Source organism: Canis aureus, chromosome 4 (genome assembly GCF_053574225.1).
Source record: "Canis aureus isolate CA01 chromosome 4, VMU_Caureus_v.1.0, whole genome shotgun sequence".
Taxonomy (NCBI): domain Eukaryota; kingdom Metazoa; phylum Chordata; class Mammalia; order Carnivora; family Canidae; genus Canis; species Canis aureus.
In genome coordinates this window covers 9,367,861-9,392,609 of record NC_135614.1, presented here as the reverse complement: position 1 = coordinate 9,392,609, position 24,749 = coordinate 9,367,861, and the positions used below count along the sequence as shown (strand labels likewise).

The 24,749-nt window shown below is 38.7% G+C and overlaps 1 protein-coding gene and 1 long non-coding RNA gene across 2 annotated transcripts in view; one reads left to right on the top strand and one right to left on the bottom strand.

Moving 5' to 3' along the window:
- Window positions 1-2,267: 2,267 nt before the first annotated feature.
- On the bottom strand, window positions 2,268-7,820 carry LOC144312148 (uncharacterized). The gene is made up of 2 exons (XR_013377590.1): window positions 7,323-7,820; window positions 2,268-5,461 (listed from the first exon to the last, which is right to left on the bottom strand). It is a non-coding gene; the product is annotated as an uncharacterized LOC144312148 (long non-coding RNA).
- Window positions 7,821-7,843: 23 nt separating this feature from the next.
- Window positions 7,844-24,749, top strand: part of TSNAX (translin associated factor X) — a 29,741-nt gene continuing 12,835 nt past the window's right edge. The window contains exons 1-4 of the mRNA XM_077894509.1: window positions 7,844-8,029; window positions 8,519-8,623; window positions 11,622-11,736; window positions 14,167-14,297. Coding sequence (XP_077750635.1) covers window positions 8,014-8,029; window positions 8,519-8,623; window positions 11,622-11,736; window positions 14,167-14,297 — 367 coding nt within the window. The 5' untranslated portion in view covers window positions 7,844-8,013. The remainder of the gene's footprint in view (window positions 8,030-8,518; window positions 8,624-11,621; window positions 11,737-14,166; window positions 14,298-24,749) is intronic.

Sequence of the window (24,749 nt, the reverse complement as noted above, 5' to 3'; positions counted from 1 at the left end):
GATAAACAGAGATAGCAGTAGTGTGTGTGTGTGTGTGTGGTACATACATTTGCACAAATCGCAATGTTTTTAAACCATTCTTTATAAATATACAAATACGTATTACATCAGTGGTCCATTTCTCAAGATTGTGAGAAGAGAGGTACATCTCTCTAAGAAAAAGCAAGCTTGCTTACTGCTTATCTATAAAAGCAGCAGCTTCTCCAATTCACTGTTCCTCTGCTATGATACAAACTCCACTATGTGCATAGAATCCATCTGGGCTGCTCTGCATTGCTCTTGTGGAACTCTGGGAGCAAGAGAAAGAAATACAACATGATCTATTGCTTGCTGTAATAAAGTTCTTTATCTCTGACCCAGGAGTCTCACATCCTCTGCCAGCATCCATGACATAGTAACAGGCTAACTTACTAGCTTCTGAATAGGGTAAACTTTCAGACCTTGACAAAAGTAGTATATGCTACTCTGTGAGATAAACACTAAAATATTTTTGTAAAACATGTTTATAATGGTTATACAATTATCCTTTGGATGGGTGAATCATAATTTACACAACCTAACTTTACCTATTAATATACATTAAATTGTTTCCAAATTTTGCTAGTCTTCTGTTGAATTTGTACCTAAGTCTTGGCCTACATTTTTAAATAGCTTCCTAGAATAAATTTCAAAAAGTACAATTGCTACTAGGTCAACTGGTATAAACATTTTTAAATCTTAATACAAACTGCCAAACTGCTGTCTAGAAGAGTAGCTGCATTAGCTTTACAGTCCCCAATTCACTGCACACATCAACAATATGTTAAAAATGTTTTTGTTTATTCTTCTATATCTATTTGTGATCAAACTACATTCACCTTTTTTCACTTAAATGGTGATACACTGGGACGCCTGGGTGGCTCAGCAGTTGAGCATCTGCCCTCGGCTCAGGGCATGATCCTGGAGTCCTGGGATCGAGTCCCACATAGGGCTCCCTGCATGGAACCTGCTTCTCCCTCTTCCTGTGTCTCTGCCTCTCTCTGTGTCTCTCATGAATAAATAAATAAAATCTTAAAAAAATAGTCATACACTTCTTTGTATGACTATATCTTAATATCATTTCCAAATACCTTAGTCATTTATTGTTCAAATAAAATTCATATTTTCCCTGTTATAATGCAGCTCTAAATATCTTAAATATCTTAAAAGTGAATCTTTTGTACATAATGCTATCCTTGACACAGACTTAGTAGGCAGGCTTTTCTGGCTCAAATAATATTATCTATCTACTAGTTAGATAGCCAATTGGATACATAAAAAATAAAGATCCCACCCACACTATTTACAAAAAGTGTAAAATTCATAGCATAAAGCTAACAAAAACTATAAGGAACCTAGGAATGAATCTAACCAAAGTTAACAAAATTCTATTCATGGAAAGCACAATAAAAGTAATAAATCAAGAGATACAGTATATCCATAGTTTATAGAATGCATAGAAAACTCATTGCTGGGCAGCCTGGGTGGCTCAGTGGTTGAGCGCTGCCTTCGGCCCAGGGCATGATCCTGGAGACCTGGGATCGAGTCCCACCTCAGGCTCCCTGCATGGAGACTGCTTCTCCCTCTGCCTGTGTCTCTGCTTCTCTCTGTCTCAAATACATACATACATACATACATACATAAATAAATAAAATCTTAAAAAAACCCTCATTGCCATACATTTTCCGCAATTAATATATATATAATTCAGTGCTTTTTAAAAACAAGGTTTTTCATAGAACTTAGTAAGCCAATTAAAAATGGAGAGGAACCCTATGACCTATATACATTCTGCTCCTAGGAGTATGTTCAAGAAAGCTGAAAGCATATATTCACAGAGACTTGTAGGCAAATGTTCATTGTTCATAATAGCCAAAAGTAGAAACTCAGATATTCATCAACTGATGGCTATACAAAATGTATTATACCTTTACAATGGAATATTATTCAGACATGTGAAGGAATGAAGAACTGATACGTGCTATGAGGTAGGTGAATCATGAAAACACTATGCTATGTGAAAGAAGCTAGACACAAAAGGCCACACACTGCATGATTCCATGTTTAAGAAATATCTAGAATCCACAGAGGCATAAAATAGATCAGTGGTTGCCAAGGGCTGAGGAAGGAGGATGGGAAGTGGCTGCTAAGGCATGGGTTTCTTTTTTGGGGTGATGAAAATGTGGAATTAGGTGGTGATGATGGTTGTACCATCTTGTGAATACACGAAAAAATCACCGAATTAACACTTTTTTAAAAAAAGATTTTATTTATTCATGAGAGACACAGCGAGAGAGGCAGAGATATAGGCAGAGGGAGAAGCAGGTTCCCCGTGGGGAACCTGATGCGGGACTCGATTCCAGGACCCCAGGATCATGACCTGAGCCAAAAGCAGATGCTCAACCACTGTCCCACTCAGGTGTCCCTACAGATAGATTCTATTACTGATATAACAAATGATCACAAACTCATGGCTTAAAGCAACACAAATTTATTATCTTACAGTTCTAGATGTCAGATGTCAGAAATGGGTCAAACATTTTATTGGATTAAAATATAGTGTTTGCAATGCTTTATTCCTTTCTGGAACTCTAGGGAAGAATCTGCTTCCTTGCCACTTTTCAGTTTCTTGACCTTTTTTTCACATTTGTTGGCTCATGGCCTCCAGCCAACAATCTTATCATTGTTACTTCTTCTATAGTCAATATCTCCTTTTCTGACTCTCCTGCCTCCACCATTCACTTATAAGTACACTTGTGATTACATTGGGCCCACTTGGATAATCCAGGATAATTTCCCTATTTCAAGACTCTTCATTTTAACTACATTTGCAAAGTCACTTTTGCCATTAAGGTAACATATTTACCAGTTCCAGTGATTAGGATGTGGACTTTTTTTTTTTAATTTAAATTTTAGTTAGTTAACATACAGTTCAATATTGGTTTGAATTCAGCAATTCATCACTTAATACAACACCCAGTGCTCATTGCACCAAGTGTCCTCTTTAATACCCATCCCCCACCCACCTTTTTCCATCAACCCTCAGTTTGTTCTCTATTGTTAAGAGTCTGTTATGCTTTATTTCCCTCTCTCCTTTTCTCCCCTTCCCATATGTTCATCTGTTTTCTTTCCTAAATTCCACATAGGAGTGAGGATTATATGGTATTTGTCTTTCCCTGGCTGACTTATTCCACTTAGCATAATACACTAGCTACACCTATGTCTTTGTGAAGGGCAAGATTTCATTCATTTTGATGGCTGAGTAATATTCAATTGTATATGTATATAGCACATCTTTTTTCATTTACCAGTTGAACATTTGAGCTCTTTCCATAGTTTGGCTATTGTTGATAATGCTGCCATAAACATTGAGGTGCATATACCCTTTCAAATATGTATTTTTCTATCCTTTGGGTAAATATCTAATAGTTCAGTTGCTAGGTCATAGGGTAGTTCTATTTTTAACTTTTTGAGGAACCTCCAGATTGTTCTCTAGATTGGGTACACCAGCTTGCATTCCTACCAACAATGCAAGAGGTTTCCCCTTTCTAGGATATGGACATCTTTGGAAGGCCATTATTTGGGCTACCACAGAAGGCCTCAATGAGAAGGTGCCATTTTCAGTGGGGACATGAAATGAGAAAAGAAAAAGTCTTAAAGAAATCTGTGGAAAAAGCCATCCATTCTAAAAGAATAGTAGGTGCTAAGGCTTTGAGGCAGAACCATGTCTAGCTTGTTTGAGAACAGAAGGTCAAAGAGGATGGAGCAGAGTTAGCAAACAGTAGATGAGGACAAGGTAATGAGGTGGCGGTTGGGGCCAATTATATAGGGTCTTGTAATAATTTTGATTTTTACTCTGAGAAAGAGGAGTATACTTGCAATTTTAAGTAGAGGAGTAACACCATCTCTATATTTTTTAAATGGAATCATTGACTGCTATGTGGAAAAATGACTGAAAGTTGGGCAAAATTGAAAACAGGACACCAGTGTCTATCAGTTAGCTGCACAACAAACTACCCTGAAACTAAAGGGATTTAAAATGACTGATTGTTTCTCATGATTTTGTGGTTTGTATGGCTGGTTCTTTTGCTCCATGGAGGTGATGGCTGGTATCATCATTCTGTTGCATTCAGAAAGGAGTTCAGCTGGGACTGCAATGTCAAGGCAGAGTCACTCACGTGGCTGGCAGCTCAGCTGGGTTGGTTGTAAGGAACATGGGTTGGTCAGGCCTCTCTCTCCAATAGAATAGTCAGACATCTTACACCGTGGCTAATGGTTCCGAGAGAGCTAAAAGGGAAGCTGTTGGGTCTTTTAAGGTCTAGGCTCGCAATTGATGCAACACTGCTTCCTCCACATTCTGTTAGTAAAAACAAGCCAAAGGCTAAATCAACTTTAAGGGGAGAGAAAACTGACTCCACTTCTTGATGAGAAGGACTGACATCTATATTCAGTTAGGAGATTATTGGAGTATTTCAGATGAGAGATGATGGTAGCTTGGGTAAGCGGAAGATAGTAGAATTTGGAGAGACTGGTTGTAATCTAAGTATATGGTGAAGGTAGAACAAATAGGATTTGGTAATGAATAGTGGCATAGTCTGCTTGGGGTGTCATAAGAAAAGTACCATAACCTGGGTTGCTTAAACAACAGAAATTTATTTTTTCACACTCTGGGGAATGGAAGTCTAAGATCAGTGTTCTAAGACGGTAGGTTCTAGTCCTCTCTTCCTGGCTTGCAGATGGTGTCTGGCGGTATCCTCATATGGCTTTTCCTTGATGAATGCATATGGGGAAAGAGATTGTTCTCTCCCTCTTTTTGTAAGGCCACCACCAGTCCTACCAGATTAGTACCCCACCACATGACCTTACTTAATCTCACTTATCTCCTAAAAGCCCTATATCCAAAGATAGTCACATTGAGTGTTAGGGCTTCCACATAGTAATTTTGGGGGATGCAGTTCAGTCCAGAGTAAATAGGATGTAGAATGTGAAAGAGGGAGGAGTTAACGATGACTCTAGTTTTTTAGTCTGATCAATTGGAAAAAGATTATTTACATGAACTTAAATAGGGAATAATGCTGAAGAGATGGGTTTTGGGGGACTGGTGTGTTCAATTTTGGATATGTTAATTTTGAGATAAATATTAAACACTCAAGAAATAGGTGAATAAGGTACTGGGATATGGGTTTGGACTGGATATGAATTTTTTGGAGCAGAAGCATAATGTGGGGTTTTATTAGATTACTAACGACATTTAAAATCATCCGAATGAGATCAACATGAGACTAAGTGTAACAGAGAGGAAGTCTTTTGAGCAATTAATTGATTGTTGAGTTTGGGGAGATGAGGAGGAACAACAAAGGTTTGAGAATTGGCTAGTAAGGGAGAAGTAAGGTCTCACCGAAAATGTTTACCTTCCGCTTCCCAACTTGGGTGGTAGCTTTCCCTTAAAAACAAAAGAAAATATGTTTTGCCAAATAGTAAAACTCTGTGTATGCATATGAAGCAACAAACAAAGAGACAACGTGGAGATGACTTCTGCAGGTTACCAGAGGTGGTATTTCCTGACAAAGGAGCAGTTACAGATGGGACACCTGGTGAAACTGCATATGCAAATAAGTTCTGGAGAAGTGTTCCCGGGATTCACCTTTCAGTACTTTGAGAAGTCATTACAAGTTATGAAACTTTGCATTCTAATTGTAACAATTATGGGAAGCCTGAAAAACTGTTCAAGCAACATAGCTGTAGTTAAACAGCTGAACAGGAGTGGTGGCTGGGGAAAGAAAATAAACATGGCTGATCTAAATTTTGGGTAGTTGAGGTCTTCAGAGCTGCTATTCCAGTAGAATTAGGAAAAAATACTCTTCTTCTAAGACTGTGCTAAATAAATATTGACTCTAAAAATGTTCGTAAGTTATTGGCTTCCTTATATCGAAGGGAGTCACATCTAAATTACTATATTTATAGCAGAAGGTTTTTTTTTTTTTTTTCCTCCATGGTCAATTATTCTCTCATTAAAAAAAGGGGAGATACTGGTGAACATCACCAGGGTCAGATCTCCTACAAACTCAGAATTAATTTGCCCCAAATCTACAAAGCAAGAGTCATGAGCAGCCTATTTTATCTGCAAGGAATTTGGTTGATTAATTCATGTAGTCCAAGAGCTGCAAAGGTATGGACAGGAGGTACCTTCTTGCTTCAGAGTGGGGAGAGACTCTAGAGATTAGCTAGAGCAGGAAACCTTCCTACCACACACCCCTGTCCTGGGCTTGAAAATTCGGCCATACTCTAGTCAAGTCGTTTCATTTACTATTCTTTCGTATTAGGAGGAATTAAGGACTGTGTGTGCAGCACGTGCCCACAACATGGAGATATTCAGAGAAAGTGTAATAAAACATACTTGTGTTTTCCCCACTCGGCCTACGCCACCCAATTTGCCAAAGCCCTACCCTGAGTTTATACCTAGAAGATGCTGGATTGCTACTTCGTTACCCATCTTGGCGATGGGAACCTCATCCTTGAACAAACACTTATAGCGGCTTTACAAGAGCTGTGGATCCCGGAGGCGCGGGTGGGAGGTTATAAAAGGTTGGAAGGCCTACACCTGGGTGGCTCAGTGGTTGAGCGCCTGCCTTTGGCTCAGGTCACCTCTCTCTCTCTCTCACGAATAAATAAAATCATATATATATGTATATATATATATATATAAATATATAATCTAATAAGATATGGCAGTACCTGCCCCAAATAAAAAGCTCACAACTTAGTTGTGCGCACCTGTTAGCCTGTTATTACCAACCTCTCTCTCTTTTTTGGAGCGTGAGGTTGGGAGAAGGGTATGAAAGCTAATATTCTCTTTTTTAAAAAAAGATTTTATTTATTCACGAAAGACACAGGGAGAGAGGCAGAGACAGGCAGAGGGAGAAGCAGCTCCCTGCGGGAAGCTGGATGCGGGACTCCATCCCAGGACTCTGGGATCCCAACCTGAGCCGAAGACAGACGCTGAACCGCTGCCCCACCCAGGTGCCCCTGAAAGCTAACATTTAATCGAGCAGGTACTATGCGAAAGGACACTCTTCTATGAGCTTTAGTATTAACTCATTTGGCCCTCGACTAAGCGTATGACGCAGGTAGTATTCCATCCCTGTTTCACAGGTAAAGAAACTGAGGACAGTGGCTAACTGCCCTCGAGGTCACCCAGCCCCGCGGGGCCAGGGGACGCCGAGCGCAGCGAGCGCGCGGAGGCTGCGGTGCAGAAGGCGATGACAGGCGAGGGCCCGGGGGGGAGCACAGAGGGCGGGCTTTACCTTCGTCCGAAGGCCAAGGCCGCCTGCTCACTGATTCGTGTCTCCCCATCACTTTGCCTGCTGGCCCCACAGCCAGGAATGGAAAGTTTAAACTCCCAGCTCCGTAAGATTCGGCCTGGATCCTGAGAAGACCCTCCCGTAGGCGATGGACGGCTCGCTCCCTCCTCACAGCCAGGTCGGGAGAGCAGCAAGGGGCTGACTCCGGCGGGCGAACTACAACCCCCATCACTCCCCGCGCGGAAGGCTGGGTCCACGCGAAGGGAACGCGGGGGTGTTCCCAAAGTGCCTTGAGGAAAAACAAAAACAAAAAATCACGAACACACCTCCCGCCGTTTTTCCATCTTCACACAGGCCTCGCTTCCATCATCCGTTTTGATGGAAGCGCAGTGAGGCCTGTAGAGTTCGCTTTGTCTTCAGGCACAGCAGAGGGCAGCCGGGACGACGGCGCGCGGGCGCGAGAGCCCCGGGGCGCGCGGGGCGGAGCCTGCGGCGGCGGGGCCGGGGCGCAGGCCGGAAGTGTGCGAGGACGGAGGGAGAGGCGTGAGTGGCTGCGGGCGTGCGCTTCCGGCCAGTGCGTCGACGTCGGCCGGCCGCGGAGGGCTCCTCGGCAGGCTCTTCGGCCAGCACCTTACGCACCCCGCTGGCTCGCAGGCCTTGGGTCTCCGCTCATCTCGCCGTAGGCCGTGACGACATGAGCAGCAAAGAAGGTGGCGTCCTCGGCGGCCCCGGGCGTTCTTTATTCAAAGGGGGAGGATCTCCCTCCTTTTTGTCGGATTTTCCACTTCGCTTCCCGCTTGAGGGATTGCCCTCTCCCCGTGCAGGCTCGGGGGCGGGGTGGGGGGGAGGGGCGGCCCCGGAGATTTCCTGGCCACCTCGGGCCTATGCACACCTGGCCATTTCTTAAATCCTCGAGCTGTGTTTTTGATTTTAGTTTGGTCATTGCTCCACCTTGTGCCAGATCAGGAAAGCCACTGGTGGAGGCCCCGGGTGAGGTGAGCTTAGGATTGGGGGGTGGGGGCGGGGGTGGGGGTGGGGGGAATAAAAAGGCAGGGCTGCTGCTGCGTGAGTCAGCCGAGCAAGCAAGCAAGCGAGCAAGCGTCTCGGGCCAGGGCCCCTGGGCGCGGGTGTGAGAGCGAGGCAGGGGCCAGCTCTGGTGCAAAAGCCCTACCCAACTGTTTTCTCCTTCTCTACGTAAGGATCAGGAGGGTTCAGGAAAAGGAAGCACGACAATTTCCCACATAACCAGAGAAGAGAAGGGAAGGATGTTAATTCATCTTCACCTGTGATGTTGGCCTTCAAATGTAAGTTTTCTGTCATGGAGGTTGGCGAAGGGAAGAGAGCGAGAGAGGTGGTAGCAAGGAGCGTTTAGGCATGTTGTGCTGCACACACCGTTAGGACGTGAGCTGTGCCGGTGTGACCCTTGTACCTTCTTCCCCCAGAGGTTAGCTGTGGTGCTGGGTCTGCCATTAAAGTCGAGGGTACTCAGGTGTTGGCTTTTTTTTTTTTTTTTCCTGTAAGGGTTCTACAGGTAAATATTAGCATCAGAAATGCCACATCACTAAAAATTACTGCGTCCCCGACATACAAATATGTATCAGCGATATAGATCTGTCAGCTGTATGTATACATATAGATTTAATTGGTTCACTTTGTGTTTTTTTTTTTTTAATTATTTATTTATTTATGATAGTCACAGAGAGAGAGAGAGAGAGAGAGGGGCAGAGACACAGGCAGAGGGAGAAGCAGGCTCCATGCACCGGGAGCCCGACGTGGGATTCGATCCCGGGTCTCCAGGATCGCGCCCTGGGCCAAAGGCAGGCGCCAAACCGCTGCGCCACCCAGGGATCCCTAATTAGTTCACTTTGAAGCGTATATTTTGGTTTTGGCTCCTAAGCTAGAATCTTGAAGACCAGGATTAAGTTTTTTGTTGTGACTGTCACACCTCGCACAGAGCGGGACCTTTTCTATTAATAAGTCATATACATGCCACAGATATACGGCACATACATAATGTCTGTGTGTGTATGTGTTATTCACAGGCCTCCTTTTATTTTTTTATTTTATTTTATTTTTTAAAGATTTTATTTGTTTATTCATGAGAGAGAGGCAGAGACATAGAGGGGGAAGCAGGCTCTCTGTGGGGAGTCTGATGTGGAACTCCATCCCAGGACCCCGGGATCACGACCCGAGCTGAAGCATATGGGATGCTCAATCACTGGGCCACCCAGGTGTTCCTCACAATCCTCTTATTAACTTGATTGAGTTGCTCCTCATTTCAAAAGAAAGCATAAAACAAAAATCTCCTTCCTGTCATCCTGTATCCACCCTCCTACACCTTACAGTTAGAGCCTGAGAGTGCCTGAGCTGTTGATTCTCACTCTCGGTCATCTGAAGACCTGAGTGGGCCTGGAGGATCCACCTCAGTTGACCAGTCGGGCCTTCTGCCAACAACCAGCTCTCCGTCCTCACAGGAAGCTACTTGAGTGGCCTAATGTTATGGCAGCTGGCTTCCTCGATCAAAGCAAGGAGGAAACCAGTCTTCTTAGGTCCTGATCTCAGACACAATACGCTGTTGCTTTTGCTACATTCTGTTTGTTAGAGATGAGGCAGTTTAAATAACTCTGCTTCATTTTTATTTTTTTATTTAAAATTTTTTTTTTTAAGGTTTTATTTATTTATGAGAGACAGAGAGAGAGAGGCAGAGACACAGGCAGAGGGAGATGCAGGCTCCATGAAGGAAGCCCGACATGGGACTCGATCCCGGGTCTCCAGGATCACAACCTGGACTGAAGGCGGCGCTAAACTGCTTAGCCATCCAGGCTGCCCTCTGCTTCATTTTTAAAGGGAACAAATTAGGTTCCACCTTTTGAAGGGAGTCCTAAATAATTTGTGGGCATATTTTAAAATCATGGCACCTACATTGATCTTTAGATGTATAAAACAACTTGTAATTGCTTAGAGAGTGTATTGATACAATGAATGGTATACACAGTGCAAAAACTGCAGTGGGCCAGGGTTTCCCCATCATTGTACTCTGACACACCATATACAGAGCTGCTTGTTTCCAAGCATATGTTGCTTTTGTATGTTTCTGTCTGCGTTTTCACACATAGTTCTTTAAGCTCAAACTTTCTTCTAATTTGCTACTTCCATTGTCCATCTGGTGAACCATGGTTTCCTTCATAACCTAGTTCACATATCTTCTTGGAAGTCTTTCTGACTTTTTTTGTCAAGCAAATTTATTGACAGACATTGCATTTATTCATTATCCATTCATCCATTTGGTCATTAAATATTTATTGAGCATCTACTGTGTTCTAGCATATGTTAGCAGGAACAAGAAAAATGTGGTTCCTGCTTTCCTGAACCTTTACACATGGTTATTATTAATTTTAATTGTTTACATTTTTGTCTTTAACTGGACTAAACTCCTTGAGGATAAGAATTGTCTTGTTTAACTTTGTATTCATAGTATCTGATTCACAGTTGTCATTAATATTTATAATAATGAAAGCTTTTCATTGTCTTGAAATACTAGGCAAAATCCCTTCTTAGTTGTTATCTCAATAATAGAAGCAAATGTATTTGGTCCTTGTCAACCTGTTAATTTGGTTAATAGTTTATTCAAGTTCTGGGGTTTTTTAAATCATGCAAAATACATCCCTGTGCTCCCTGTGGGACAGGATATTTGCTAGGTCTTTGTTGTGACAATGCTTCTGAAATAAAGTGGTGATTAAGAGTTAAGTGGCTTATGGGTATTTCAGTGACTAGGGCTTGGAAATTCAGAAAGTTGTCCTTAAAAGTTATGAACTTTTTTTTTTTTTTTTGAACTTTTAATAAAAAAAAAAAGTCCAGGTTTTTGTGGGGGGAGATAACATTGCATGTGATACGATTTAAAAAACATTATGAAAGTTAGGTAGTTGAAGTAATTTTTATAAAAGTCTCATGTGATAATTCTGCGATAATTCATGTTTACTAGATGAGGTTTGTTTTTTTAAAATTCTATATAAATATATATGTTTATATACATTTATATATATATATATATATATATATATATATATATATATATACATTTTACTATGAGGCTATGAGTGGTAAAATCCAGTTAAAGCATACCTGTTTAAAGAAAGAATATTTTGGTTACTACCAGTCTTTGATTTCCATCATTTAAATGAGATGATGTGTTCCTCATTTTTATAGAGTAAATAATAGTTCCTTTATAGTGCATAATAACAGTGTTGTTTGATAGGCTTGAAGCATGGAATATGCATGCTTATGGTTGTAATAATGTGTTAGCATTTCAGCAGGAACTTGATGCAAGACATGATAAATATGAGAGACTTGTGAAACTTAGTCGGGATATAACTGTTGAAAGTAAAAGGACAATTTTTCTTCTCCATAGGATTACAAGGTGAGTAAATATCTTTAAAATTTGTTATAGTTGCATACAGTTTGATATGTATTATATATATTTTGTAATGTTTTATACGTCAATGAACAGTAACTAGCTGTTAGAATATTCTGTGATTTGTTATATGAACATTGGGATCAGAAGACATTAGCAGCAAGTAGTTTTTTTTAGTTAATTTTTTTTAGAGTGAGCAAGCATGAGCTGAGGGGAGGGGAGAAGGCAGAGGGAGAGAGAGAATCTTAAGCAGGCTCCATGACCACTCTGAAGCTAATGTGGGGCTCTGTCCCACAACCCTGAGATCATGACCTCAGCCAAACTCAAAGAGTCAGATACTCAACAGACTGAGCCATCCAGGCACCCCAGTAGCAAGTAGATTTTAAGAACAAATGTTTTAATCAACACAGGAAGGGAAAGTTCTTATTTTCAGAGCAGCTAGGGATTTGTGTTAAGATCACTCAGTGAAAAGCTGTTGTTTGTGAAAATATTAAATTTCTAATGGCTTCATTAGAGCCTGTTGCATAAAAGCTTTACTTGGATGATACATGTAAAATTTTAATGGTAGATCAATGTTGAAATCTAGTTATTTATCTTCCCATTCATTGATCAACTCATTGCAATCTGCTTTTCTGCCTCATAACTATTGAAATTGTCCTATTACCTTCATAATTGCTAAATCTAGTGCATACTCTTCTTATTTTACATTTTTGTAGCATATGATAGTATTGACTGCTTAATTCTCCTTTGGAAGTTCCCTTTTCTTCAGCTCTGAGGCATCTTTTCTTTGAAATTTCTTTCTGTAAGAATATTTTATTTTTCTAGATATATCCTAGATTCCTCAGTTGCAAATAAAAGAAACCAGATTATGAGGCGCCTAGGGCTCAGTTGGTTAAGCGTCCAACTCCTAGTTTCAGCTCAGGTCATGATCTCAGGGTCAAGAGATTGAACCCCATGTGCAGCTCCACACTGAATGAGGAGTCTGCCTGAGATCCTCTCCCTCTCCTTCTTTACCCCCCTACCACCTGCCCACCCTGCTCACGTGCGCATGTGCTCACTCTCAAATACATACGTACATACATACATACATATAAACCAGCTTAAACTACCCTAAGCAGAACAGGGAAATGAATTATAAAGATTCAGGAGTATTCTATGAATGCAGCTAGGTATCTCTATCTTCCATCTTTGCTTCTTTGTTTGCTTCCTATTTCATTTAATTGGCTCTTTGCCTCTCTGTTGTACATGAGGTTAAAAAGTGCCCACCTGTAACTAATTCCGATAGAGAAATTCTTGTTACAAAGTACAAATACCTCTAGAAGGACTTACAGTGTATATATCTTTTTAAGGGTTTAAGTTAATTATATCTTCCAGATACAATTTTTTTTTTTTTAAGATTTTTTTATTTGAGAGAAAGCAAGCACACAGAGGGAGAGGGAGAAGCAGAAGCAGACTCCCTGCTGAGCAGGAAGCCCAACACAGGGCTTGATCCCACAACCCTGAGATCATGACCTGAGTCAAAGGCAGACACTCTTGACTGAGCCATCCAGTCACCCCAAAAGTCCAGATATAATTTATCATCTTTTCAGTATTCTCTCATTTACAACTTTCTTTCATTTACACTTTTAAGGTAACTTATTAATAGTTTAATTTTTACTCTATTAAGTGGAAGTGAATTTGCCATATATAGGTTTATTGGAATGTGACACTGTTAATTTTTATCTTCCCTGACCCTAAAATTAGTTTTTGTTTATTTTTTAAATGAGTTCTCAGCTTGTATTATGGAAAGATTTTTAAGCTATTCTTGAACTTGACGTTCTATTATGGAAAGAAGAAACACTGTTTTGACTAATTATGAATACTTCCAGTACAGATTGTAATTTTAAAAGGACTGACATCAGTATTTAGCAGTTTAGAGAAATAATAGAATTGTGACGGGGGGGGGGGGGGGCCTTAATATTTTAGAAAAAGCCATGTTGTTGTGTCAAGTCATCTTGTGTGTGTTTCTCCACTAAAAATAATTAATGCATTGTTATTATAGTAAACTTAGAAAGTAGTAATCTTTAGAAAAATAATACATTGTAGCAAAGTAAAGATACTCAATGAAAGAATTCAGTCACAGTACCCAAAGATAGCTATTGTTTTTGAGCAGATTTCATATTTTAAGGCTTTTTCTTTTCTTTTTAAGCTTCGTGCCTAATGTGGGGCTTGAACTCATGACTCTGAGATCAAGAGTCACATGCTCTTGGTAGAGCCAGCCAGGCACCCCCCCCCCCCCGATTTTATGTATTTTTAATAAAATATAATTGTAGTTTTCATTAGAAGCATCCAGATACAATATTTAGCCCTGTGTTCATTGATACTTAGATTATTTTAGTTTTTCACTAACAAAGCATCTGGCTGATACTGTAAAAGTTCCCAATATCTTGATTATAGTGCTCCTGATATGGAAGAGATATTGACTGAATCAGAAATTAAGTTGGATGGTGTTAGACAAAAGATATTGCAAGTAGCCCAAGAGCTCTCAGGAGAAGACATGCATCAGTTTCATAGAGCCATTACTACAGGTAAGTGTAGGTTCACTTCAGTGGTAACATTAAAAAAAAACAACAGTGTGTTACGTGATTTATATGTGAGTTGCATGAATTTTAATTGACACAGTGAAATTTTATTGGCTTTAAGAATTGGGACTTCTGAATAGTAATATAAAGATAATCCAAAAACATTTAATTTGTATTATTTTTCCAATTATGTAGAATAGTCATTGATAGATTTTAATAAAGTTACTGAAAAAAAAACAGGCCTTACAGAATGAACTTTTATTCTTTGAGTGTATAGGGTGTATTCAGACAAGGCACATCTCATTTCCCAGTACAGGTATATCTTACTGATGGCCCTAAGTTTCAGGTTAGTGGGTTCATAAAAGAGAATGTATCGCCTAGCCAGATAGACCCAACATCTCATCGTGTGACTCCATACTGGAATTTTAAGATTATACTGGGCTTTATATAAACACAAATCGCTTTATATATACACACAAATCAGTCATGTAAATATTTGAAGCCCTCGGTTCTTTTATCTTCATGCTTTTCTTAATGTGAATTCACTGACAGGAGAGATGCTATATAATTGAGGAAGACAAAGTCAGAGGTTGGTTCATATGTATGAGAGTTCTCTGTTTCTTTTAAATAGCTGATTCCACTGAACTCAGGGCATTTCATAATGAAAAATGAGCTGCTCAGTGGGTCTAGCTTAGTGTGAACATTTATAATTTCAGCTTGTTCTTCAGAAATGTCAACCTGTAGTATGTATGTTCATGTGTCTTTTGTTGTTGTTGCTCAATAATTATACATACAGTTGATCCTTGAACAATGGGTCAGGATTAGGGGTGCCAACTCCTTGTACAGCCAAAAATCTACATAAAACTTTTGACTCCCCCAAAACTAAACTACCAATAGCCTACTATTGACTGGAAGTCATACCGATAACATAAGTTTGTTAACAGGTATTTTGTATATTATGTGTATTGGCTGTATTCTTAGAATAAAGTAGAAAAGAAAATCATGAGGAGAAGAAAATACATTTATAGTACTGTACTATATTTATTGAAAAAATCCACATAGGCATGTACTATTGCAGTGTTCAAGGGTAACCTGTTATTTTGTGTATTTTTTTTTACTGAGGTATAACTGACATATAACATATTAGTTATATAATATATTAGTTCTAGGTGTACATTGTATATGTTGTGAAATGATCAGAAGAAGTCTAGTTAACATCCATAACTATATGTAGTTAACAATTATGTTTTCATATGACGAACTTTTAAGGTTTATTATTATTGGGCAGCCCTGGTGGCGCAGCGGTTTAGCGCCGCCTGCAGCCCGGGGTGTGATCCTGGAGACTTGGGATGGAGTCTCATGTCAGGCTCCCTGCATGGAGCCTGCTTCTCCCTCTTCCTGTGTCTCTGCCTCTCTCTCTCTCTCTCTCTCTCTCATAAATAAATAAATAAATAAATAAATAAATAAATAAATAAAATCTTTAAAAAACAAAAAAAAGGTCTATTATTATTAACTGTAGTTATCATGCTGTACATTTCCATTTTGCCCACCTCCCACCTCTGGCAACTACTTAAAATGTCTTTTTATACGAATAAAGAAAGTACCTGCTTATCTCACTTAAAGATGAGTTTTGTTACTCAAAATTGAAGTGATAACTCAAACAGTTGTATGAAGAGTCATTCTAGTACATTCCCAAAGGAGATCATTCCCGTTGTCATTTATTATTTATCAGAGATTTGTTTTTTTAAGTAATAGCACACATAATAAAAAGATTTGATGAACTCAGTTTGTGCTGTCATGTGGCAAAACCTTGAATGTGACAGGTTTGGCAGGGTTGGGAGAGAAGATCTAATTACTGGTGAGGAGAAGGGTGAAGTGAAAGCTAAAACAAGTCTCTTGAAGACATGAGAATATCTTCATGATCTTATAGTAGAAAAGATTTTTTTTTGAAATAACACGAGCATTAACTACTAAAGGAAAAATGGATCAGTTGGATTTCATTAAAATTAAGACATTTATTAGAAGACATCATTAACAAAGTGAAAAGGCAAGCTGAAGTCTGAGAGGAGACATACATACCCTGGATAAAGGACTCACATAGGGAATATATGAAGAATTCCTACAAATCAAGAAGACAGGCAATTTTAAAAATTGGACAAGGGTGCGTGGCTGGCTCAGTGAGTGGGTAGAGCTTCCTGATCTCTGGGTCATGACTTCAAGCCCCATGTTGGGTGTAGAGATTACTTTAGAAAAAATGAACAAAAAACTTCAGGGGTTTCAAAATGAATATTCACATGGCTAATAAGCATATGAAAAGGTGCTGAACATTATTCTCTAGAGTCATGCAAACTAAAGCCAAATGGTACTGTTTACTTACCTGCATGATTAAATTATAAAGACTGACAATACACTTTAAGAAACTTTGGCTAAAAATATGTGCCTACTGTATGATCCCTTTTGGATATGTACCCAATAAAAGTAAGGCTCATGTCACCAAAAGACATATGCAAGAAAGCTCATAACAGCTGTAGTGATAATATCCTAAAACTGAAAAATGACCCAAGATGTTCATTAGCAGGAGGATGGATAAATGAATTACGGTGTAGTTGTACAGCATAACAAATACATAGCAAAAATGATAAACATGCATACTAGTGAATATGAATCTCACAATCTATTGGGCAAAATAAGCAGACTCAAAGCAATACTATTGTGTAGTTCCATTTAAGTGAAGTTCAAAAAGAGGCAAAATTAATCTAGGGAGTTAAAAGGCAGGACAGTGGTTACTTGGTAAAGGTTAGGGGCAGAGATTACTGACTAGAGGCATGAGGGAACCCTCTGGAGTGATAGAAATGTTTTGTATTTATAGCTGGGTGGTGGTAGGTACATAGTGTGCACAAATTAAAAATTGAGTTGTACACAATATAAATTATAAGTCTTTTTTTTTTTTCAAAGTCACTATTGACAAATTTTTAGTTCCTTTTTCCAGAGCAGTTCTTTGTATCAGGAGATCATATCAATAATCTCTTTCAGAGATTGGTGGAGGGGTGCCTGTCTGGCTTAGAAGAGAGTGTGACTCTTTTTTTTTAAGATTTTATTTATCATGAGAGACACAGAGAGGCAGAGACACAGGGAGAGGGAGAAGCAGGCTCCATGCAGGGAGCCTGATGTGGGACTTGATCGTGGGACTTGATCGCTGGTCGTCCAGAATCAGGCCCTGGGCCGAAAGGAGCGCTAAACTGCTGAGCCTCCCAGGTGTCCCAAGTGTGTGACTCTTGATCTTGGGGTCATGAGTTTGAGCCCCAGGTTGGGTGTAGAGATGACTTAAATTTAAAAACAAAAATGTCTTCATGGCAGTCTTTGGTGAAAATATGTGCCAAAGTTTAGTAAAAACAGCTATGCCATTCATATTGATGATATTCTTCATCAAAATCCCTTTGGTGAGGTTTTTCTCGTGTACCCTGACATTTCTAGTTGTTAGGCAGGGCAGATGATGTTTGTGGCAATGTTTGCCTTGTTCTATTTGATCTCCTGAAATTTTTATCTCAGTTTCCAGAAAGTCCTTGATCTGAAGAAGCAGTTACAGTCTAAATGTCTTACTGTAGCAAAGTGAACAAATCACATTCTACAGCTTCTAAGTATCCTGTTAGCTTGGATAACTAAAGGCAAGAGTTTGAATAAATTCCATAAGTGCAATCATTTTTCTGTCACTTCATGCAGTAAGTTTATCTTATATAAAAATTTGTGGCAATATAATGCATATAATAAAAGCTGGCTGCAGTAGTCTTCACTTTTGAATTCAGTCCATGCTTAGAACTTTAATACTTCTGCAAAAACTGGTATATTTTCCTCACAATGTTGATTCTTCATCATATAATGATGTGTTAGGTTAGACTTCTCAATTCTGTATTAGTTCAAGGTTAAACCTACTAATCTTAGGACATCGTAGATTTGTTTTATTTGTCCCAGTAATCTATTTTTGTATATTCTTTAATTGTCAGTGAGTAAAGTGTAAGGAAAGACTTTAAATAAAAGTGAGGATCATATGGATAGTGACATGAAAAGAAACCTAATTTGGCTTTTAGAACGAAATAGATAAATGGAGAAGAAAAGACAAAATGGACATTTCATGGAGTCAGTAGAATGTTTCTTAAGTCAGGAAGGAAGCACTGCATTCTTGAAAAGAGGGCATTAATAAAATGGAAGCAATCTTCAGGTTTTCTCCCTTCAGTGTATCATTGAGGATTATTTGAAGCACCAAGTCCATTTTAGGCCTTTATCTTTTCTTTGTAAATTTTTTTGTAGACTACCTACTCTTGGTTTAAAAATGTAAGGTTTCCCTATATCTCACTTTTCTGTAGCTAAGTCCTTAAAATAAAATGAGATTCTTTAAGTCAAAGCAATAAAGTTTTTTTCTTAAAGTTAAGGAATAAAGCAGTTAAATAAAGAGCTATCTGGGACTTAAAATTTTGCTGACAGATACTTTATTTGATAAAATAAGGTTATTTATAATTAGAGTAGCATTAACAATATGATGCTTATGAATAGCTTGCTGCTTGTAATTGTTAAATGCTTGTTTTGGTGTTACTCCAAATAGTTGTTCTTTTGACTTGAAGATAAAACAATTCTGGCATTGAACTAAAGGAGTTCTGTGCTTTTCCTCATTAAGAATAGTGCTAATGGCACGCAGAGCATTTCCCTAAGGGATACTTGTGTGAGCTCAAACATTGAGTATCCTCCTAATAATTGAACAACAACAAAAAGTTAGGTCTGTTTTCTACACATTTCTTATCAGAGTAGATTACAGATTGTCCCAAGGGATGGTTAAACAAATGAACGAATACTTAGTTGCTTGAAATAAGTCACATAAAAAAATGTTGGGCTCTATCATGTTTTTATTTTGTGTTTTTCTTTTGTTGAAAAATTAACAGTTGGGGGAAAATGTTCTCCATCTCAAAAAAAATTTTTTTTTTAGCTTCTATCACTCTGATAATGATAAAGATTGTCATTTAATTTTAAGACATTTTGGTGCACATAACTAAGTTTAGACCACAACTAATATTTTAATTCTCTTATTCAGGAATGTTAATGATGAGTTAAGTGGGTGTTTTAGGCCAGTTAGAGATTGTTTTTTAAGCTGTTGTTCTCTATGACCTTTGCAATATCCCTAAGTTATAGATGTTATCCTTACTGCTAAATAAGTGGGAAAATTGAGTTATACAGAAGTTAAGCAACTTGCCCAATATAAGTTAGTAAATGGTATCATTGGTTTCTTACCATATGGATTTAATTTATCTTTTGACTTAAGAACCTGACTCCTACCTAGTAAAGGCTTAATCTTGCTTTAAGTCCCCTTCCCTCAAATATTAGGGTTTTCCTTAACCCAGCACATGTTATAGCTTTTATGTTGCTCTTTTGTTCATAGCACTTAAAACCTTCACATTTATGTACCATGTAGTTTCTTTCTATTGTCTCTTTTTCCTGTATTAGAATGTAGATTCCACAAGTCTCTGCAGATTTTGTTGTTGTTTCCTCATATATCCCAGACACTTAACAGGTGTTTGATAAGTGTTGACAGAATGAAGAACAAACTATTTTAAAAGGGTTATTCTCTTTTTGTTCAACCAAATCCTTTATCTGATAGTTTGCTTTGCAAATTTTTTTGACTTTTTTTTTCCTTCCAAAAAAGGAATGTGTTTCCAGAAGCTGTTACTTCAATGTGATAGTAGAAATAGGATCAGTATTAATATTTAAGAATTTTTAAGTGTCATTTTATCAGTACAGAGAAATTTGATACAGTTTCAGCATATTAGCAAAATTCCAAAGGCTCACTGAAAAAAGTGAACTAAGATAGAAAGAGTTTGGAATAATAGAAAAATTTAGTGAAGGGAAAGATACAGCTGAAAATTGAAGTTATCTGTTTATGCATGAGATTCAGTATGTCAGAGATGTTAGTTAAGCTAAAGCTAAGGACTAAAACAGATGAAAAAACCATGACATTTTGGTGGCTTAACAAAACAGGAATTGTTTCTTTCTCACTTTAAAGTCCAGGCTTTCTAATGGTAGTTTGCATGTGCTTTACCAGCTTAGTCATTCAGGGACCCAGGATCTTGGGGTTCTGGTATAATCAATACATGGTTTCCAAGATGAGCTAGGGCATCAAAATAAAACCAGTGGATTTTGGGAAAGAATAGTATGCAGTGATACCCGAGGTTTTAATGGTCCAGCCCTGCAAAAGATAGATCATGTCTGCCCAGATTTTATTGGCCAGTCACACGGCCACATCTAACAGCAAGGGAGAATGAGAAATGCAGTCTCTTCCTGTGCCAAGGATAATGAAATATATTTGGTGAATAGTCAGTTTTTCTCTGCCCAATATGATAATTTGATGTCCATTTGATTTAGTGGAAAATCCAGATATATACATGATGATTTTAAATTTTTTCATGAATATATTTTAATTTTGTTTGAAATCATTCATTTACCTAATTTGAGAATAATTTTATAACTGAAAGAATGATTAGAGGATAACTAGTTCTGCTACCCCATTTTCTAAATGAGCTTAGTGATGGTAGTGGAATTGAAATCTGTTTTATCTGTTCTGATAGATCTTCTAGTAGACTATCTTCTCTCTGATAGCTAGTATTTAGTGCTTTATCCTCCTTTAAGTGTTTTTTCCAAAGCCAAAAGCTTTTTACTTGACAGTATCAGATCCTCAGATCATGTATCTTGTTAAAGACACTTGTCCTTCCTTTAATTTTACTTATACATGCAAGTAAAATAGGTATAGTTTAAATTTCCATTTAAATGTGAGATGGTTCGATAACCATTTTTCCTATTTTAATCACAATTTAATATGTGTATGTATCATAGTGCAAAAACCCTGTGGTGAGTAGTAGGACCATGAGTTTTCTGGGTTACAAGAACTCAGTTTATAAACAATCTTTTAGATAAATGTCTGGTTCATGTAACTTAGACTGTCCATGTATGAGATCTTTTAGCCCAGTTTCTCTTTTCACCTTTAAATACTCCTATTGCTTTTCTGAAATCCTATTTCAGAAAACTACTTTTTTGAGCTGAGGTCTGTTGGTTGGTAAGAATGGAGCTAAGTGGGGAACGTGGAAGAGACGGCTTCTTATTTAGTTTTGTACGTGACAAACTACTTCAAACTGAATACACCTTTGTAGGAATAAACATCAGTGTTCGTTAACATCATTTGCCATTACTTAGAATTACAGTGCATGTTGGGCTAGGGTAACATTTTAAAAGAACGGCCTCTTTTAAAGTGAGTTAGTATATTGCAAAGACAATAAAAAGTAAGAGAAAAACCACTGATTTCTTTGAAGAAGTTAGAAAATGTTGTCTGACAAAAATTAATCACCTTCATTCCTTTTCTTTAAAGACAAATGATGGAAAATGCATTGTGAGCTTCATTTTTCCAAAGATAGTACCCTTCATTCTTATTTTAATTATTCTCACTTCAGTTTAATTCAGCAGTTATAGAGGCTCCCTGTCCAGACACTGATAAATTATTCCATATAAATCCTGCAGTGTAGGTAGAGGTCTGCTTTTCACAAATGAGGAAATTGAAGTGCCATAAAGTTAGAAAATGACCTTAGTTCACACAGCTAATGAGACTGAGTTAGCTTTTGAACCTCATTTCAGGTCTGTGCCTTTTTTTTTTTTTTTTTATGCCATTCTCCTATTTGGAGGAAGGCTAGAGGCAGGGAGGTGAGGAGGCCATGGTTGTCATTATAGGTGTGAAGTGAATAGGGCCTCCAGGTTGGTGTTAGCAGTGGGGATGGAAGGCAAAGAGCATACTTTTAGGGTATGTTTTTTTAAAATGTGCAAGAGAAAGGAAATAGTCTCAGGACAACCTTTAGGTTTCTGGTTTGGCCAGCTGGTTGAATGGGGATATTATTTAAGAGAAGAAAACCAGAAGATGGAAGGGGTTTTAGATGATTAATTGGAAATTGTGGGGCATCCAAGTAACTGCCTAATAAGCAGTTGGATATATGGGTCTAGAGAACTGATAATACAATATAGGACTGATTTTCAGTTACAGGCTTAGAATTATCAGCTTATAAGTTGTTGTTGGGTTCATAGACATGAATAAAATTGTTCAGGGAGAGTATAGGGTGAGAAGAAAGTCAAAGACTGAGTCCTGTGGAACTAAAGGGAATAGAGTATTTGATGGAATAGACTCCCAGAAGAACCAGGAGAGAGTGGAACCCAGAGCTTATTAGATGGATTGGACAAGCCTTATAGGAGAGGAGATGGGCAGTTAAGGATTGGTATGGAGGTAGTGGAGGAAGTTTGTACTCAATACCTCTTTTTCTGTTGTGTGCTAATAAGAAAGAGAGGATGGGAGGTGGGCAGTGGCTTGGAATTGATGGGAGACTGGAGATACAAGGATGGCTGTGAAGGGAATGGGGGTGAGAACTTAACCAGGGACATTTAATAGTTATGGTTTACTATTTTTAAAAGTTACCTGATCAATAAATTTGTTTTTTTCTACATAGGAATAGGAGTGAAGGAGGTAGAAAGTTAGAATAATTTGTGGTTAGGAATTTTTTTTTTAAAGATTTTATTTATTTATTCATGAGAGACACAGAGACATAGGCAGAGGGAGAAGAAGCAGGCTCCATGCAGGGAGCCCAATGTGGGACCCGATCCCGGGATTCCAGGATCACACCCTGAGCCAAAGTAGGCGCTCAACTGCTGAGCCTCTGAGGCATCCCATGTGGTTAGGATTAGTTGCAGCAGGATGGCAGTGGGAGAAGTAGGACAAGATGCTCAGCTTAATAAACTACTGTGGTCATTTTGGTTAAAAGAATACTTCTGTATCTTTCGGTAAGTAGTGTATTAACTGATGAGTAGCAAAATTAGTAAATAATATGAATTTCGGCATGTCTAGTTTATCTCATAAGCCAAACAGGCTCTATGATTCCAAGATACTGTATTAGTTTGTTGGGGCTGCCATAGTAAAATACCACAGACTGGGTGGCTTAAACAACAGGAATTTATTTTTCCACAGTTCTTGAGCCTTAAAGTCCAATATCAAGGTGTTGGCAAGTTTGGTTTTTTTTCTGAGGCCTCTCTCTGGTTTAAAGGTGGCCCCTTTCTTTCTGTGACATCACATGGTCTTTCCTCTTTGCACAGGCATCCCTAGTGTTTGTTCTGTGTGCCGATCTCCTCTTCTTACAAGAACACCAGTCACGTTGAATTAATCGTCTGAGTTACTTGGGTTAGAGCTTCCACATATAAATTTGGGGGAGGTGCATAGTTTAGCCCATAACCTACTTTATGGTTTTATGCAGTGCAGCTAGGGGATAAGCTGCAAAATTAATGTTACTTTGGGTTTGGGAGACCAGGGAGTTGCTTTAAGTCTAGAGGTATGGTTGGGGGGACTTGTGTTGTGCGGCTGAGTTGTGGCTCCCTTCTGTAAACCTTCAAAGAAATGCTCTAAGGAGACAAGCAGATAGCATTTGGGAAGTCTACCAGGAACCAGGGATATTAACAGGTGTTTCATGCACAGCATATTTCCTCAGGTTGCAGTAGTAGTCTTTGAGGTAGGTTCAGGGGAGCTTTGCTTTATTTGAGACATACTCCCTGATGGTGAGGGGAGCGGAGCGCCTCTGCACATAGGGGAGACGTCTTAGGGGAAGGGATCTGTCCTGCATCTTATCAAATGATCAAAGGATGCTCACCTCTCCTACCCAGTAAGTGCCAGCCAAACCTTGCTTTTTTTTTTTCTTCTACTCCCTTTATTTATATCTCAATGGTTAGAGCGAGGATGATGAGAAAGGAATAGAGATTTGATGAGTAGTGGAGAGAGTAGAGGTAGAGGCAGGCCTGTGAATCTCCACATAGGTAGGATCCCTAGTCACTGAATGACTGTCATTCTAATGGAGGAAGTCATGAGTTCAGTGATGTTCCGAATATCAAATCATGTCTCAGTGGCTTCATTTAGCTAGGGAAAGACAGACAAATTAAACAAAAGATCTTTCTACCAGCATCTAAAAATCAAGAAATGATTTGATAAATAGCTTATGCTTATATTTTACAGCACTTGATAAGCAATTTTTTAGTAAATATAGTTTAACATAGTAAGACAATGAAAGAATATATTTAGAGTTTGAAGTTTATATTGATTTATATAATAATTTATGTTCCTGTTAAAATATTTTGAATTTCATTGAAAGGGAAAAGGGAGTTGGAAATGCTGACAGGAGATGTTTAAGGGATTAGTATAGTGACTAAGTGAGATAGGAAGAGAGAGTGTGATCCTTTGGTATTTAGCAGTCATGTTGGAGGGATTTAGAAGATCCCCAGATTACTATTAACTTTTCTACTCATTCACGTTTGCTTTTTAAACATAAAATTTACTCACTGAGGTGAAGTAGAAAGAGAGCCTTTTCTGTCAGACAGACCTGGGTTTGTTTGCTCTGATAGTCC